Source organism: Centruroides vittatus, unplaced genomic scaffold, assembly GCF_030686945.1.
Source record: "Centruroides vittatus isolate TY-2023 unplaced genomic scaffold, ASM3068694v2 contig_628, whole genome shotgun sequence".
NCBI classification, from domain to species: Eukaryota; Metazoa; Arthropoda; class Arachnida; order Scorpiones; family Buthidae; genus Centruroides; species Centruroides vittatus.
Genome location: NW_027122385.1, coordinates 2,184,343 through 2,202,571, shown reverse-complemented (window position 1 = coordinate 2,202,571; position 18,229 = coordinate 2,184,343). Strand labels below are relative to the sequence as shown.

Here is an 18,229-nt window from a genome sequence, read left to right as displayed (position 1 = left end):
CTGAGAAGATAGTCTCGGAAAGAAACGTAGTTTTTAATATTACTTTTATTTTTTCATTATTTATTATTTTTTGACATATAGAATGATGATAATTAAGGTTCATCAATTTTAACTCTTCTGTAGCGAAACTTATTCACACAAAGTTTTGTGCCAAGTTTTGGGAAGTTAAACAAGTAAAATTTAAAGTAGTTGACAGTTACTGTCAACTGCTTTAAATTTTACTTGGCAAATCCTATCATTCTAACTGTTCAGTATAGTTTATGTTTATTCAGTATAGTTTTTTATGATACTCTACAATAGCTAAATATTTCATTCGTTCTCTTCGAATAACTTATTTTATTCCGTATAAAATCTATTTGGTCGGCATCTATTTATGTCTAAGCTCATTTGCTCCGTGACAGGGATTTACTCCTGTCATTGAAGCTTAGCTATCGATAATTGTTGTCAACAATATCTAATATGATATCCAACATTGAACAACAATATATAATATTAATATATAATACATAATCGTCGATTCCAATAAGTTCCGGACAAGGGAAATACAATTGAAAATATAGACTTACGTATGGTTCTATTTCATTGAAAACGTTTATTCATTATGTATGTAGCAAACGAAATTGACTATTATAAAAATTTAATCTTTATTTATCTATTTGTGACGAATTTTGAGTATAAATTTATAAATGTTTCAATTTCAAAGCGTGTTATTTAAAAATTATGAAGATGGATAAAGTAAAATGTAATATTATTTAATTTAAATACATTAATTCACAATTTAAATGCAACTTATTAATTAGGCTAATTATATTAATTATAAGTTTTAAAGATATTTATTTATTTTTTTTTACTAACTTTTGTTTCTGTTAAATTTTTATTAGGAAATTGTTACTTCTATAGTTTCGTTAATGAGGAAGGTAATTGTAAAGTATTGACTTGTAAACAAGGTTATAAACAGAGAGGGAACAAAAGAAATGTCTTGCTAATTGGATCCACGTGCGGTCTGGTGATGACCAGTTGCCAGGTGGTGAACACCTGGACGTAAACAAGTGGGTCGGAATATTGGCAGACGCGAATGTAAACTTCACTATAATCCGATAAAAGCGGACCTGGGTGAAAGCTGTTCGCACAAGGAAGGCTTATGATTCGTCGGAAGTTTCCGTCCAGGAAATCCTTAAATTGCAGAGCGAACGGAAGAAAAGGGGGAAAGGGCAAGAGACTGGGTAAACGGTAAACTGGGTACACTTGGAAAGCTCGCTGAGCTGAGAGAGAGCATACTCCTCTGGTAAACATCTCAGGGACGGGTATGTGCAGAGGCTGTACGAACAGTGCAGCTGAGCCACTCCATAGGCTCACCAAAGCCTCTCAAGAACCTAATCATTCCCGTAAGTCAAACTACGCCACGCTTCGTGTTTAATATGTTTTCTAACTGGTATAGTGTATATATTTTGTAAATAAACTGTAAATATTGTCTAACTTGAGTGTGGAGGAGTGCTTTTCATGAACCTGGATCAAACTATATCGAGTCGTGAAAAATGCGGCAAATCAACTCAATGAGACGGAGTTTGGGGAAGAACTTCACTGTAATACTTGCTTATAGGCATTTGCTTTGTAGGTGTATAGAATAAAGAATATTTAAACAGTCTTGGCATGTAAGAACCTGGCTATAACTTTTGAAAAATTAAAAAAAAATTAAAATTAATCGGTAATAGCGATGGACAAATCCAAGATCAAAGCTAAAATCATACGAGCTTTACAAAGCTCGAAGAAGAGCGACCCGAGACAGAATCTCTTCAAAAGTTCATTAATTTCATTAGTAGATATTAGTTATTTTCGTTAGCAAACACTAAAGTTCTTTCCTTATTGATCATGTCTTTGTTTTATTTTGCAAAAAAGTTTTAACAATTTCATTCAATTGAATATTTGATAATTTACGGGATATTTCAGTATTAATAACGAAGAAACAGTTTTATTCATTCCCAGAAAAAAATTCAGTGCTTTTTGCTATTATTTTGGAATATTTTTCAACATATATAAATTACGTAACAGTTGACGGCTGTTTAAATATGAAAATTTGTTTACTTTAGTTTATTAAATAACTTAATAGTTAGTCAACTATATGAATAGAAAGAAAAACATCATAAAATTTTCCCCCAAATGACCACATTAGTTCTGTATTACCTCAAACTTAAAAGCGTACAGACTTTTCTCTTTTGCTGTTTCATCATGGGATCGACATACTTGAGCATGTAGACTGAATATCTTATGCCGTAGCTATTCAGTCTGCATGAAGGAATAATAGCTTCAGCTCTCAATCAGATGGAGTTTTCTCCCATAATTATATTGTTCAAGGTTACTCTGAAAACATGTCAGTCACCTCGATAGATTTGCCTTGTTGTTTCCAATGATCACAACTTTGAAATGGCCTCCTAGATTTCCAACCTGATAACATTGAAATCTTTTTATAAAGGAACTCGTTTACATGCCTCCTCTTCTTTAGATTTGTCTGACTTGAAGAATTCGATCGTAGTAGCCGTGAAAACCGTTGCTACTGAAATGGTTCAAGAAGTATTTTTTTTAACTCTTTCCACTCTGTGGGCACTAAGAGTGCCTCTTTAGCAAGCCCATTGTAAGGTTAGCTAGGCCCAGAATAGGGCAGCCGGGTTGTGAGGGACAGAGTCTGACATATCCGGACACACCCCGAAAAATTCCTGGGAGGTTTTCCACCTGTCTGGATTCGATCCCAAAGAGCGGTAGGCTGCCACCTTGACCCTCGACCATCCGGCCTATGCTTCAAGAAGTATGGCAGGAACTTGAATATTATATTGACATTTGCTTGGCAGATTGATACTGAGCATTTGTGAGTTTTCAGTTAAACTTTCAGAATTGTTTTACACATATGTGTACAAATCACTGCCTTGTGTTAAACGTGTTGTAAATAATAACGTGACGAAATCGTTCAATTTTTTTCGACAGGCCACGTATTCAAATATAATAGTAAATTTTATGACAATATTACAGATTAAAGACTATAAAGGTGTAGTTTGAAATTGATTATCTATAAATATTTTGCATTTATGTGATTATTGCATTTTGATTATTGCTGATCAAAATTCCCAATCTGGTGTTACTATCTTAAATTTGATGCCGTTTGATTATTTCAGTTTGCAGATGTGTTGTAACTTTTTTTCTTAGCGAGAGAACAAAGTAGTAACTTTTTATTATCGGTACACAAGTATGTTCCCTCAGTGGTTGTTTCGTTGTGTTATAAAAGCTGAATGTTGGTGAGTAAAATTAGTGCGCACTTACAAATAAGATCAATTAAATTTGACTTTTTAGGTATAATATTGATGAATAATCAAGCTGGACAATCAAGCTTTCTGAACTCGAAGAAGATCCCAAAAGAAAGGTCTCCAAGCTTGACCTAATCAGTGTCTGTCGTATCTCTCCTCCTCCAGAATTTGGCAAAATATTTTCTTGAAATTTCTTTACAAAAAGAATGTATCTTTTACTGGTTGGTGTTGTTTAAAACAAGCCCTGATTTTTTAATATCGTTATAGTAATATTTTAATTTAACTGACAGTATTTTTCATTTTAACATTTTAAATTATAAATAATTAAAAAGGGATTATATGTTATATTCATAAATTATCCGTTAAGCCTAAAAACGGTATTAATTGTCAATAATTTTATGTTTATTTATATTATATATATTATATTACTATAGTAAGTATATAGTATAGTAAGTATAAGGCGTAAGTACTTACGCTTTCTTGCGATTTCTAACACTTGTATTCCAATAATACATTGGTTTTGTAATACTGAGCATGTTTGCTGTTAAATTACATGTATTAACGTTTCTACGAAAAGTGTCATCACATGATTAGTGTAATTAATCACATGGATCGACTTTAGATAATAAAATTTACATCCAAGAGAGATTTTTTAAATGTTTTTATTATAGGCTTTTAATTGGATTAATATAGTATAACGTGTAGATTAAACATATTAGGAAATTGATAAATGTCACTTCGTCACGTGACTCACAAATGTTCAAGTGATTGGAAAATGGTTGTCTTTCTTTGCATTCAAGCAATCTGAAATTTCGAAATTTCTCGAAATTTTTTTATACTGTTTATTAATTTGTTATAAATTAAAAGCTCATGAGTTACGGCAGTGACTCGCCACCAAGTAAAAAGTCACTGACTGAGTATATATGTTACAGGAATTAGAGTTGCTGATTTTCGGGGAACGATTCCTCCGCTCCCCAAACGTCTAAACTAATTGTGAATATCTTATTAAAAAGGTAATTATTTTCTTAGTGTAATCGCTTTGTAAAAAATCTCAAGATTTTTTATAAAGCTATTGATGAGATGTAAGCAATAAAAATGACCAAACCAGAGATATTTTCTTCTTCTCCTTGACCCAGCACTGCAGACGTTCGTAGAGAAAAACTACAGGGTCTAGAAAGCTCAAATTTTATGTCGTTCTCGTTTCAGTGAGGTAGTCGGGAAACTTACGGGCCGCGGAGTTCACAGGAATTGCCCACAGAAATATTCAGTTTTATGGCTTAATTTTATGCTTATAAAGATAAAATTGCACGGCAAGAAATGAATTTTATTCAAAACGTTACTCAGGTAACAAAAGCTCAAATCTGTGAGAATTAAGACTTTTTATAACGACTTTTCTAACCGGCGTATCGAAAGGGTCAGTCAGCGACGCGTTCGGTGGACGCCAACCGAAATGAATATTGAAAGGTTTCGATCGGCAGCGCATTCGGTCGGCGACGCGCTTGGCGACGGCCGAATAAATTGTACATCATTGTCTTATGTCTTGAACTAATACAATTATTAATCAAAAACATCTGAAATGTAAAAAAATTTGCCAAGTAAAATCTTATGACAATTTAGACGACAGTCAAAGTTTTCCTTGGGCGATTTTTCTTTGGTAAAGAAAAGCTTGGCGCTTTGAAGCGAAATATAGGAAAGAATAATACAGGACAAAATCTTGTGGGTACCGCTACCAAGCGCCAAGCTTATCTTTACCAAAGAAAAATCGCTCAAAGAAAATTTTGACTGTCGTCTAAATTGTCATAAGATTTTGGCAAATTTTTTTACATCTCAGATGTTTTTGTTTGGATTTGTAGATTAAAAATCATATAGCAAGATTGATTAAAATCAAGTGGTTCATATCGTTAATTGTGGCAAAATGTTTACAGTATATTCAAAGATGTTTCTCAATAACTATTTTCCTAATTAATTTAATTAAAGTTATAATAATTCCTAAACAAGGCAATTAAGAAATGTTTACAGAGAATTAAATTTATATATAAACTTTTTATTAAATAATTATTAAAATTATAACTTTATATTATATACAGTAATTATTAATATATCAATTTAATTAATTCATTACAACAAAGTAACAATAAATATAAATTTAAAAAATATGTAAAATTAAGTTTCCCTCGTTAGAATTGATATTTATTTTATTCAAATACTTCGCTCACTTTTCAAAGTAAATAAAAAATATTTATCTGAAGATAGAGATTTGTTATAAGTTTGTTATTTTCTTTTATAAACTTATAAATTTCGTCTTATATATAATCTTTAATAAACTATGTTTCTTTGTTTACAGTTTTGAGAGTAAAACTATAAAGGATGAGTTTTTTCTTAAAGTTTAAAAACTAAAAAACATAGTTTTTTTAAAGTAGTCCATAAGAGAAATGCCTAAAGGTGAAACAAAAAGTTTTGACTGAACGTTTTGATTAAAAACAGATCCTGTAATAATATTTTTCTAATGAAACAGCAGATAGACGAGAGAAAGGCTATAAGGTTAGAAATGATTCATTTATTTCTAACTTTATAACCTTGATTCATAATTTCAATAAAGGATTTTTTTATGTTTTTGAAAGTTAATTGATATAGTAATAAATTTTCTAAAAATGTAAAAGTTATTTAACATTCATCTTCACGTATATTGAAATAAACATTTTTCTTTAATGTACGCTACTGTTTTTAATTATGGCATTTTATAAATTGAGATCAAATATTTAATTTAATATTAAAAGCATAAAATTAAATGTTTGTATTAAATATATAGGAAATAAATTATCTTCAATTTTAAAATTTACCTAATAAGTATTTTTTAAATTTAGTAAAATGATTCGTCGATTATCTTATTTTTATTATTTTGACATTTAATAAGTCATCTAAATTCCAAACATAAATTTATTCAAGTTTGGAATTTTTAGGGATGATATTATTATTATTATTATTATGTTGAATTAAGTTAGATATACTCGGTTAACACCGGTGGCTGTGTACTATGCCGGACCAAAGTCAAGGCATAGTAACCAAAACAGAAATTAAAAAAGTGTATCAGTGTGTGTGTCTGTATTCAGGAATTTTCTCACAATATGACATGTATTCAATATAGTGGCCTTCTGTAGAGTGATATATGTGTTTCTATTCAATTCTAATGTGCCTAGGCTTTTGTGTAGTGTGTGTGGTATGACACCTGTAGAGGAGAGAACAACAGGTACAATAAGCACCCTATCCATCCTCCACAGATGCCTTATTTCCTGGGCGAGTTCTGTGTACTTGCTAATTTTTTCAGTGCATGCGTTTTGTATATTGTGAGTGTTTGGAATGGATATGTCTATAATGTATGTGATTTTATTGTGTTTGTCAATGAGTGTGATGTCTGGTCTGTTGTGGTAAATTGTTTTATCTGTGATTATGGCTCTGTCGTAGTACATTTTGTGCGTGTTGTTTTCCAATACTGTCTGTGGAATGTATTTGTAGTATGGTTCGTGGATGTCTACTAATTTGTGTTTCTTTGCAAGCTCTTGGTGTATTATATTTGCTACTTGGTTATGTCTGTGTAAATAATCTGTCTGTGCCAAGAGCTTGCAACCAGAGGTGATGTGTTGTATAGTTTCTGGCATGATGTGACATTTTCTGCATGTGTCATTTGTGAGTGTTGCATCTTTGAGTATGTGTTTTCTGTAGTTTTTAGTATTTATGACCTGATCCTGTATGGCAATCATGAATCCTTCCGTCTCCCCAAAGAGGCATCCCCGAGCTAACCAGCTGTTTGACGCAGTTTTGTCAACAAAATCCTGGGCCAGATCATAAGGATGCCTGCCATGGAGTGCCTTTCGAGCCCACGATTGCTTAATGGTGTCTATGCTTTTTATATGTTGCATTGTGTCCATATGATGCGAGTGTAAGTTTAATGGTGTGTTATTCGAGTCTGCTAGAGTTACTGCTTTATGTAATTGTGATGTTTCTTGTTTTTTGTAGAAAAACTCTCGCAGTGACTGTATTTGTTTGTAGTGAAGGTTAACTATGTCAATCAGGCCACGTCCGCCATCTTTACGTGGAAGGGTTAATCTTTCTGTGGCAGATTTAGGATGATGTTGTTTATGCTTAGTAAGTGTAGTTCTTGTTTTCCTTTGGAGTTGCTCGAGATCTGTGTGAGTCCAATGTATAACTCCAAAAGAATATGTGAGTACTGGGATGACATATGTGTTTATTGCTTTAACTGTGTGTTTTGCATTTAACTGTGTTCTGAGAATAGCATTTAACCTACTTTGGTATTCTTTAATCAATCTTTGCTTTATTTGTGCATGTTCTGTTAGTTTGGCCTGTTGGAATCCTAAATACTTGTAGAGCTCACCCTCTTCCATGGATTCAATAATGTCTCCATTTCCAAGTGCAAAATCTTCTTTCTTCAGGATTCCTTTTTCTATGTGAAGTGTTTTGCATTTATCTAGGCCAAATTTCATTTGTATGTCCTTGGTGTATGAATGTGTGATTTGTAGGAGTTGATGAAGTTGTTTTTGTGTGGATGCATAAAGTTTTATGTCATCCATGTACATGAGATGTGACAGTGTATACTGTGTTGTTTTTTCGTGTCTGATATTGTAACCATATTGCGTGTTGTTTAACATGTTGGATAATGGATTCAGGGCTAGGCAGAACCAGAGAGGACTCAAGGAATCTCCTTGAAAAATTCCTCGCCTAATAAAAATTTGGTTTGTTTGTATGGAAGTGTTATGGGCCCTGAGATGTAGTGTTGTTCTCCAGTGCTGCATAGTGTTTTGAAAGAATGCAATGAGTGATGGATGTATTTTGTACATGTGTAGAATATGTAGCAGCCAACTGTGTGGAACACTGTCGAATGCTTTTCTGTAGTCTATATATGCCATGTGTATGTTTCTGTGTTGTCTGTGTGCTTGCCGTAGAATGACTGAATCTATGAGTAACTGTTCTTTGCATCCCCTGTGGTTTCTACGGCAACCTTTTTGTTGTTCTGTTAGAATGTCGTGTTCTTCAACATGTTTGTATATTTTGTTTGCGATACAGGATGTCAATAATTTGTAGAGTGTTGGAAGACATGTAATTGGTCTGTATTGTGTGGGGTCTGTGGTATTGTTGTTTTTAGGTTTCATGTAGGTGATGCCCTGAGTAAGAAAATTTGGCATGTCTTGTGGATTGATGATGATGTGTGTTAGATGTTTAGCTAGTTCCTGGTGCAGTGATGTAAACTTTTTGTACCAGAAATTGTGAATGTTGTCTACACCAGGTGTCTTCCAGTTGTGTGTTCTGTTAACAGTGTATTGGAAATCATGTATGTTTATTTCAACACAGGGCATAGTTGGTATGTTGTGCAAGTTTCTGTTCTCCTCCTCGATCCAGCCTGCATCAGCATTGTGCGTGACAGCACTGGACCAAAGAGAAGACCAATATGTTGTGAGTTCTTCTTCTGTTGGTGTGCCACTGTGCTGTGTATCAGTGTTTGCTTTGTTATTAATTTGTCTGTAAAAGAGTTTTTCATTGTTTGTAAATAATTTATTTTGTTGTTTTCGTAGTGTACATGTTTTGTATCGTTTGAGTCTACGTGCTTTGGCAGCAAGTTTTTGTTTTAGTGTATCAATGTATTCTGCAATGCGTGTGTTGTGATGTTCATGTTTTGTGTGTGTTTTTATTTTCTTGAAAATGTTTTTGAGCTGTTTCCTTAATTTGGGTGTTATGTTGTTTTTAGTGTATTGTGTTAGCCTGCCTAATTGCTGTCTAATGTCATTTATTTGTGTTTCTATTCTTCTCTGCCAGGCAGGCTTGTCATAGAATTGTGTTTTCTGTGTATTTGTCTGTGATTGTACTTTCAGTCCATGGTGTGTCACTACTGTGACTGCCCCGGCATAAACTAATGTATGAATGTCTGCGAGTGTAGAAATTGAATGAATGTAGTGTGGTAGTAAGTGAGTGTTTACATAATTTAGTGTTTTTCCTACTTCTTTGACGTGTTGATTTTTGGTATTCGTGGTCGTTGTGTGGGATCTGTACCTGTATATTTAGTGAGTGTTTCCTGAAATATAAGTGAGAGCGTATTAACTAAATCCAAGTCTATGTTATCAGTGATGGATGAGGAAGTGTCTGTAGTATCATTAGTGGTAATTGTTGTATGTGTGTTATTATCAATGCTTGTTGCTGGATTATCCTGACAGGTTACATGATCTTCATTAATGTTAGATGTTTCTGTCTGTTGATGTATTTGATCAGCAACCTGTTGTTTGATAAGTTCAAGTGTTGTTTGTGGAATAAGGTTGTTGTGTATAATTGTTCTTTTTTGATCAACAACCCTTTGTTCGGTGACAGTGAGATGAGGATACTGTTGTGTGAATCTATGGTGTAGTTGTTGTCTGTATGCTGTCATGTTTGTTTCGAGTTTTGTGATGGTGTAATAAGTACGGATGATAAACTCGTTCATTTCTACTGTCCATTTCATCCGTTGGCGTGGTTTTCCAGCCTTTGTGGTCTGTGGATGCATTGCCACAGAAACACCAAGGCTGGGTTGGTTCCTCACATCTGTTGAGGGCATTGCAGTAGCCATGCTTGGGCCGGTGCTGCTTTCGCCACCGGTAACCAAGGGAGACTGTGACCTATTTTTCGAACGTGAGCCTCTGCCTAACCCACGAACGCGGACCTTGTTAACCCGGGCGACGTCCGAGCCGGTATCACACTTTGATCTAGTTATTACCATGATGAATATCTCCACAGAATGTGGGTGTGGTCACTCTTAGCTTCATTTCTCCCCATAGACCTTACTGGCATGGGTGTCCCTACCAGGAGCTTATGCTCCAGCCTGCATTGCCCTATGGATCAGTAAAATTACTGGGCTCTCCCACCACGACCAGGTGGTGACCACGGGAGAGTTATTATTATTATATTATTATTATTATTATTATTATTTAATTAAAATTATAACGATTAAAACAACGTTTGTTTTTTAAATTGCATTATTTTAATGTTTATTTCAAATTAATAAATCAATTATATTTTCAGGTTTTGAGCGTAACATTCCTGGTTATCCAAGATATTTTATGGTTGTAAATGCAATTCAGGGTGTATATAATCTTCGAATAGAAAGTGTACGTTTAGAAGATGAAGCAGAATTTCAATGTCAAGTGAGTAAAAGAAGTATTCGACATATTTATAATAATAGCATAATTACTATATAAGATATCTGTGACCAAATGGCAAATTTTATGTTTAGTAACAATATGCTTCGTTAATTAATACATTATTGTTAATTTTATTGAAAATTTATAATTACAAAGATTTTTGTTTGTTTAAGGTTGGTCCAAGTGAAAATCAAAAGCCAATTAGAGCAGCTGCTCGATTAACTGTTGTGAGTGAGTATTCACATTTTTCTTTAAAACTCTGCTAAAATGTATATTACTGAAAAAATGAAAATATTTTAAAATATTATAAATATTTATTCATATTAAATCGTTTTAATGCTTTGTTTAATGTTAGTTTACATAGAATACATTTCTTATTATGTATAGTATATTGTAATAAAATTTTTAAACAAAATTTGATTAATTATTCGATTATTCTACATTAATTTTTTTAAAATTATCTGTGTAAAGAATGGTTTAATTAAATATATTTATATATTATTATATTTTAACTTTTAGTTCCACCCAAAGATATTACAATTAATGGCCTTCCAGATGGAGAAGAAGTGATGGTTCGTGAATCACAAAGATTAGTTCTAACTTGCAAAACGAGAAGAAGCAAACCTCCTGTAGAAATGAAATGGTATAGAAGATCTGTAGAACTTGTTCCAGGTATTTCAATTTAACTTAAACATTCTTCATAATAAATGTAGGAAGTAATTGAATCGAATGAATTCAGAACCCTAATTGAGAAACTTTGTAAATATAATACTAACAATACATAAGTTTTAACTACTTTTATCTTTAAATTCACAAAAATAGAATTAACGCTTAGAATTTAAAATTATCTTAAACATTTAAAAAATAAATTAATATCAGTTTTAGCTTATAAAATTTTAAAAATCATTATTACTGAAAAAATAGAATAATGTAAACTGGATAGATTAAACTTGAAAAAAAAATTATTTTTCAAAGAAAGAATTTAAATAACTATTAACTGAAAACCTGTTTTAAATGTTTTAAGTTAGTTTTGAAGTAATGAGTAATTCTTACAAAAAAAAATCATATAAAGATTTAAATTATTGTTTATTTATTAGAAAAAGTTGATCACTTAATTCTTACTAAATAATTATTTTTTAATCAGGATATTGATTAAGCATAGAAGCTTTATTTGCGAATTCCTTCTCTTTAATCAGTATTATTTAGGATTAGCTCTTAAGAGGATTTTATTCACTCTATTTAAAATTAATTATTTTCAAATCTTTCAATATTTTCTTCTATTTTGCGTGATAGGCCTTAGACTTAGCATAAATCAACTCTATTTAACAGTGTTACAAAACGATTTAACTGTAATCCTCATCTTACTTAGAAAGCTAATCTTCTCTGATACTAATTAAAACTATTGTGATGATAATTTCTTACAAATAAAGATCAATCACTTCTATATATCAGGATTTATCACTTTTATAATTTATTATAATGATTTAGAATGCTGTTTAATCTATTTTATCTAGATATATTAAAATATAGCAAAAAGGATTAAATAATTAGTAGAGACAGTATTAGATATCTTCGTGCATTTGCTTTACTTTACTTAATAAAACCACGTCTCTGAATTCACTTGATGCACTCATTTTTAGTTGCCAGATTATATAAGAATATTATAATAAGTACATTATTAGTTACGCTACAAAAAGAATTCTCTTAATAAATTAATAATATTAAACTCTAATTGCTTCAGTAGCCTAATTTTTAAATTGAAACAATTAATAACAAATAGTTTAGAAATTGATGAAACTATATTTCAGAATGGACCTTCTCGTTAAATTTTCGTTTCTATTTTCTCCCGTTTATATTATTTATTTTCTATATTGAATATTCGAAGATATAAAATAATTCTTAACAAAGAAAAAAATATCTGTTGATATAGCGCACAATTAATTCTAATGAAATTAAGCGTAACAAGTGAAGTTAAATACCATAGTTTAAGACAATTTATGTTATTAAAACAATTATTTCTTTGATGAAATTATTTGATTTATTTAAAGATTATTTTCTATTTTAAATATTGAATAAGTGTGGATATGGGTATTACATTCATAAAGTATTTTTTTAAATATACTGAAAATAGCAAGAGTTCATGATATGTAAATATTAAAAGTAAGAGTATGGAAACTACATAAGGAAATTACACGAACAAAAACTTTAAGAATTTTAGAAACTATTACTATGTCAAAAACAATATTTTTATTACTTTGAGCTAATTAATAATAAGTTATTTATTTTAAAATTTATTAACCAATTTTCACTGCTTAAAAGTTATTTTGAAGAATTGTTAACAGGGAAGACTCATCTGTTTATATATAAAAGATAAAATGTCTATTATATTCTTAATAAGTCACGTCCATGAATTTGTGTTTGAAGATAATAAATATAATGAATATAACTGATAATTATCGATATCACAGTTATAGAAATGTTTTAGTTTTTAATTATTGAATTTGCATACATTATCTACTGAATGACAGTAATTACAAAATTTCATGCTGTTTAGACATATATAGCAGTCCAAATGAAAACAAATTCCGTATAGTGACATTTCAGGATATACGGAAGATATTTCTATAAAAATTAATACCGAATCTCACCAGTATGGAAGCTTTGTCATTGCAGTTTCATTTGTGGAAACGCTTTAAAAATGTTCATTGAAGCATGTTGCAAATATGACAGCCTTGAAAGATAGTATAACAGTACACATGAGAAGCATCATAGAGTATCAGTTACAGTCGGCCGTTGAATACAATGTTCATCGTCTTAAAGTTCTATATCGTCAAAACTGGGACTACATTGAGCAGCATCCTTTGCATCGCTAAGGTGTTTGTAAAGCATGAGTGTCATGTGCAAATAAAATGTTAGTTGCGTCCAGCGCTACAATTGCCATAGTGATGGTTTCAGTACAATTTTTTTTAAGAAAATGTTTTCCAAATGTGTTGAAATGTCGCCGTACAAGATTTGACTGCATTTCGATTGCTAAAGTTCTCTCTACACAACATTAAATAGACATACTTTAATTATGATAACCCGGTATATTAAATTTCATTATTGTAATTTATCTTATATTTCTATTAATATATTGAAAATATATGTAATATGTTAATCTGCATATATGAATAAAATTTAAATCAAGTTCTTAATTTATCATTAGGAAGATTTTAAAAACAGTTATTAAAATCGATGAATAATGTAATCGATAAGAGACATGAAATATTAATGGTAAATAGAACGGATGCTGTTGGCTATGTCTAATATTAAAGCTTAATTAGTTGTTCAATTTTTAATTAAGCATTAATTAAGGATTGAAGAAATAAATTCCTCTTTTCAGAAAGAATACTCGCATTTATTACAGTGTTGAGAAATATCTGTGTTTGTACATAATTTACATTTAAATACATAAAACAATATTTATATAATTTAATGAAAATAAATAAATGAATAAATAATGTCATGTATGTGGGATTCAGACGAATAGTGCGCGAGAAGTGAAAAGACAAGAGTTGTCGACGGCGCGAGAAGAGAACGTCGCGGGAAAACAACGAGACGACGGTGAAAGAGGGCGAAAAAAGAACGAAAGACGTTACGAGTTTGGAACATCACCGTTCTATCGAGAAGACGGTTTTAAGTTTATTTGGAGACGATTGGAAGATTATTGTTATTTCTAGTTCTCTAGTTCTATCATTATTCCTACAAATTTTGAGGGATTTGAACGAACTATGAACGATAAGAGAACTTTCAGAAAGGCAATAATAGAAGCCAGACAAGATGGCGGAGTTGGTGACGCTACAGTGAACGACGAAGGACTATGATTGACTGTCGTATCTAAGGACAATACGATGACGGATGTGAAACATCTTAAGTGTGCTGATTTGAAAATCTAACTAGGACGACGAAAATTGAGAACGACGGGTAGCAAGAGAGAGTTGGTTCAAAAATTGAAAAAACGGCACTTTTTAATTGAGAATTCCAGAGACGATGACGTACAAAGTGACGACGATGCTGACGAAAGTGAGGACGAAGATAGTGATATTATGTGACATAAAAGTGGGTACTCTGAGCCAATGTTTACCTTTAGAGATGTTGATGAATCCCGTGAAACGTTCAGTGGTGACGATGGAAAAAATGTCGTTAAGTGGATCTCCAATTTCGAAGACACGGCGGAAATGTGTAACTGGAATGGCATGGAAAAGATAATTTACGCAAAACGACTACTAGACAGAGGTTCAGCAAGAATGTACATAAACTACGAAAAATGTATAAATCATGGAGAGCACTAAAAGAAGCTTTTTGCATCAAGTTTTCTCCAAAACTGAACAGTAGGATGATTCACAAGCAACTTTCGATGGAGGTGAAGCATCAGAGTGAAACAGTATCAAGAATATATGTATCGCATGATTCAACGTCACAAATTACGATTGAGGAAGAATCGGGTTATACAATACATGATCGATGGAATTCAGGATGACGAAGTAAGTAAAACTGCTTTTTGGTGCTACTACTTTTCAAAGAATTTCGTCAAAAGCTGCGAATTTGCGAATTTATAAAAACATGAAATCAAGTCGTAAGCTAAATGCTAAAATGACGGTGGGATCTAAGAAGTTAGGACGTGAGATCAAGCCTAATAATTCTTATGGAGATGAAAAGCGTCGTTATAACTGTAGCGGAAAAAAACCATATGGGTAAGAGTTGTCCGGAGAAAGACAAAAAAATGAAATATTTTAGCTGTAACAATTTTGGCCACATTTCATCTGAATGTCCTCAAAATGTTGAGAAGAGAAGTTATGAAGTAAAAAAAGGTAAAAGAATTTAAATCAAAGCCTGTAAAACAAGTTAAAATAGAGAAAATAAGCTTCACAGTACTTATAGATACGGGAAGTGATATAAACTTAATGAGAGCCTATGATTAGATAAAGTTTGGTGCACCAAAATTAACTGGCAATTCATTAGAATTTCATGGAGTAAGTGAGCAAAAAAGTTTTACACTGGGAACTTTTTAGACTGTAGTAAGTGTTGAGAGAGGTCGATTTTCAGTCCCCATACTGTAGTGCCTAGTTCATTCCTTGCTTATCAGTTATCGTTGGAAGCAGACTTTTCTAAAACAACTTCATATCAGTTTAAAAGAAGGTTGTGTTGAGAAGTTTATCGAAGCAAGAGATGCAGATGTAAACATTTCAGACATATACAATATTGATTTTGGCTGTGTAGATACTAGTAGTGTTGGCTTGAGCCATATCAATGATGCAAGATATAGAGGAGAGCTTCTAGATCTAATAAAAAACCATAAAGCGAGCGCGTGAAAACCAATACTGGCAAAGAAGGACGACGTTTCCATTGTAGAGTCCAACTCAGATGACCTCGAGGAGGTCGACATTAGAAAAAAAAGAACGAGTCGGGGAAGTGACGAGATAATTTGAGGAAGAGCCCAAAAAAGCAGCCGAGCTAACATTCGTTAATGAGACGCAGCGACGGGAAATCACAACTGTGAGAGAAGTCTATTCGGCCGAGACGCCTGTTATGATAGGTGTTCCCAAGAAGAGAAATGCGAAAGTCTGGCATTTTGAAAATAGTGATTTCATATCTAGTGCCAAGTTGCTGAAATCTGATGAAGAATGCCATACAGATGGATGTAGACGTGCAGACTCTTATCAATTTTTTGTTAAACAAGCAGGGCGAAGCTTCTGGCTGGATGAAGAAAAATGATCCAGTGACGACTCTGAAAAAGCAGCTACAAGAGAAAGAACAAGCTCTGGAAGTGGAACAGAAACAGATACAGGCAGCAACTAGTAAAATTATTGGGAACTTATGTCATCGCACGAGACCGAGCGCAAGGACCTGCAACAGAAGTTGTCGAACATAAACAGTCAATTAAAATCAGTAAAGACGATTTGTTCTGTCATCAGTCAGGAATTAAAAGACAAGAAATCTGTCTGTTCTGATATGGAAACGGACAATAACACGCTAAAGCACAGGTTGCAAGCTATGGGAAAGTGTTGTCAAAGACGGGGAACAAGAAATTAAAAAGTTACAGGCTAGTCTGGAAGAGACGCGCAGAAAACAACTCAAATCTCGTCTAGAGCAACTTCAGAATAAACACGAGCAATTAACGAAGAACCAAGAAGAAGAAATTCATCAGGTGATGTCGACCCAGGTCGATCATGAGAATCTAAGTCAGTTTCCAAACGTAGGTAAGAGAACCTCAACGGAAGGAGAAGAGGCACCTCATTACTATCAAAACGGAGATGTTCGACAGGAGGTGGATAAAAGTTCAAAGAAGAAAATGTTAGAGCTTTCCGAGCACGAACGAAAAATGAAAGAAAAAGAGTGCAATGCTACAAGACTGTTCTAGCAGAAACGGAAGCTATATTAAATAAAATGACAAAATAGTGTTCAACTGACGAAGTGCTCGATCCATCAGATGAGGGACATCGGGGACGATGTCAGCTCTCAGAATGGCCGAATGTGGGATTCAGACAAGTAGTGCGCGAGAAGTGAAAAGACGAGAGTTGGCCACGGCGCAAAAAGAGAACGTCGTGGGAAAAGAACGAGACGACGGTGAAAGAAGGCGAAAAAAGAACGAAAGACGTTACGAGTTTGGAACATCATCGTTCTATCGAGAAGACGGTTTTAAGACGATTGGAAGATTATTGTTATTTCTAGTTATCTAGTTCAATCATTATTCCTAAATGTATATGTATATATTTATGTATATATATGTTACAGTCAAAACCCGTTTTTAGTTAGAACGCGTTTTAACTAGTTGAAACTAGTTTATACTGGATGTCTTTGTTAGAATCCGTTTTGTCTAGTTAAAACTAGTTTTAACTCAAATTCATTTTTGACTAACAGTAAATTATAGTTATAACAAAGACATCCAGTATAAATTAGTTTCAACTAGTTAAAACGCGTTCTAACTAAAAACTGGTTTTGACTGCAACATGTAAAGTGATTCGGGGTAAGATGGTAAACGGGGGAAGATACCTACTTTTTGATATTTTCAAACAGTGATGTGAGATATTGTCATGTGTTTGTATGATGAATCATTGGACCAATATTGAGTGCGGAAAGCTGTAGTTTGCTACCGTTACCTCATTTTCTACATCCGAGAAGGATAAAAGCAAGATAAGAACGAAATTTTTGTTTGAAATGTTTCTAGAATCAGTTTAAAACTCAAAGTTAAAATAGAGTTTATTAAGAATTGTGCATCTGCAATTGTGCATAACTATATCTCACACTAATGTGAGATGTAGTTAAGGCTCTAAAGTTTCCATTGTGAGCTACCGTCGATCCCGATCGGATACGCTAGAACGCGTGACTCCGCTAGGCATCTTACGCCGATAAATGGGAAAGGTGCCACATTTTTCTTGGGTAACATGCCTATTTTTTGTTCATTGAATTCCAATATGCCTATTTTAATAAATTTTTGTTTTCTCGTTTTATTCTAGAATATGCATAGAAATTATATAAGGACTTCTCAAAAAGGTTTTAGGACTGAAAAGTGCTTTCAGCTAGCTATAGAGCACATTAGAACGGGCGGAAAATTAACAATACTTATACCGCGCTGTTATACTTACTATGAAGTACTTTGTACTACATATGCAATAAATAGATATTCGAAAATTAATTTTATGCAATAATATTTGTTATCTTATCCTAATGGCATTTGGTATCTCACCCGGATACTTGGGGTGAGATGCCTAAAATGCC

At 32.7% G+C, this 18,229-nt stretch overlaps 1 protein-coding gene across 1 annotated transcript in view; it reads left to right on the top strand.

Annotated features, from left to right (window-relative positions):
• LOC136979553 (synaptogenesis protein syg-2-like) overlaps positions 1–18,229 on the top strand; it is a 270,903-nt gene that overhangs the window by 182,690 nt on the left and 69,984 nt on the right. The window contains exons 3-5 of the mRNA XM_067275556.1: positions 10,353–10,474; positions 10,645–10,702; positions 10,991–11,143. Of these exons, the coding sequence (XP_067131657.1) occupies positions 10,353–10,474; positions 10,645–10,702; positions 10,991–11,143 (333 nt within the window). The remainder of the gene's footprint in view (positions 1–10,352; positions 10,475–10,644; positions 10,703–10,990; positions 11,144–18,229) is intronic.